This window comes from Myotis davidii, unplaced genomic scaffold (assembly GCF_000327345.1).
Source record: "Myotis davidii unplaced genomic scaffold, ASM32734v1 scaffold399, whole genome shotgun sequence".
Lineage (NCBI taxonomy): Eukaryota > Metazoa > Chordata > Mammalia > Chiroptera > Vespertilionidae > Myotis > Myotis davidii.
Genome location: NW_006292094.1, coordinates 6,639,448 through 6,640,467, shown reverse-complemented (window position 1 = coordinate 6,640,467; position 1,020 = coordinate 6,639,448). Strand labels below are relative to the sequence as shown.

The window sequence follows — 1,020 nt, the reverse complement described above, 5'->3', positions numbered from 1 at the left end:
ACACGCTGGGCTCGCCAGTAGCCTCGCCCGAGCCAGGTGTCCGCGGAAGGCCGCCTGGAGCACCGTGGCCGCCTGCAGGGAGAGGACCGGAGGTGAGGTTAAAGCCCAGGAAGGTGGCGGCTTCGGACCAGGGGAGATTGCGGGGTGGAAGCTCTGAGAGCAGAGGCAGGGCGTCCCTCACGACCGACCGCACGGTCACCGAGACTCACAGCGCCTCTCCCACCAGGACCTCCGGGGCAGACAGGTGACCTGGTCCCCGGCGGCTCCGTGTGTGCGTGGAGCACAGCTGGTGTCGTGTGGCCGCTCCTCCAGGTCACACCGCCACCTGACCTCCGGAGGAGCGGCCACACGACCTCCCGCAGGTTAGTGCCGCAGACCTGAGTCTTCGTGGTGGGATTTCATGGCGACCAGGACGAAGCTGCCTGAGCATGCCCACGCCCACCTTTTCTGGCATCGGGGAACCAAACCTGCTCACCTCATCCAGCGCGGCCTCCCTCTTCTGAAAGAGAGACAAGGTATGAGTTAACCGAGGACGAACTCACAGTGGAGTCCGTTTCCTGGTCCTGCCCCTGCCACAGTCGGGGGCGGGGGAGGGAGAGGAAGTGCCGGCTCTGCCAGCTGCCAGGCGTGGGACCAGCCACTGCTATTGCGAGCGCTCACTCCTCCCCAGGGGGCTGCTCGTGCCTCCAGGGGTGGTGTTTGGTCCCCCCTGCCCCCTGCCATTCTCCGCGGTGTCTGCCGTCTCCCACGTCCTCCTGCACGTCACCTGCACCGACCACAGCCCCGCCTGTCTGAGGGCAGGTGACTGTGGGTCGGTGAACAACGGGCAGTGGCTTTGGCAGCTGGGAGGGGCCTCAGCACCGCCTGGTGGGTGCAGCCCAGCAGGGCCCGGGAGCCCTCACCTGGCGCCTGTACACCTTCCACCGGGCCTGCAGGGTGCTGGCGGCCGCGTGTCTCCGCTGTTCGGAGCAGGCACAGGGCTGGGACGGGCTGTCCTCGCTGGCGCCGGGCTCCGAGTGC

At 68.0% G+C, this 1,020-nt stretch overlaps 1 protein-coding gene across 1 annotated transcript in view; it reads right to left on the bottom strand.

Moving 5' to 3' along the window:
* Window positions 1-1,020, bottom strand: part of IQCE (IQ motif containing E) — a 20,175-nt gene that overhangs the window by 5,397 nt on the left and 13,758 nt on the right. Inside the window, exons 14-16 of the mRNA XM_015565155.1 lie at window positions 903-1,017; window positions 476-499; window positions 5-72 (exon numbers count right to left, since the gene is read on the bottom strand). Of these exons, the coding sequence (XP_015420641.1) occupies window positions 5-72; window positions 476-499; window positions 903-1,017 (207 nt within the window). The remainder of the gene's footprint in view (window positions 1-4; window positions 73-475; window positions 500-902; window positions 1,018-1,020) is intronic.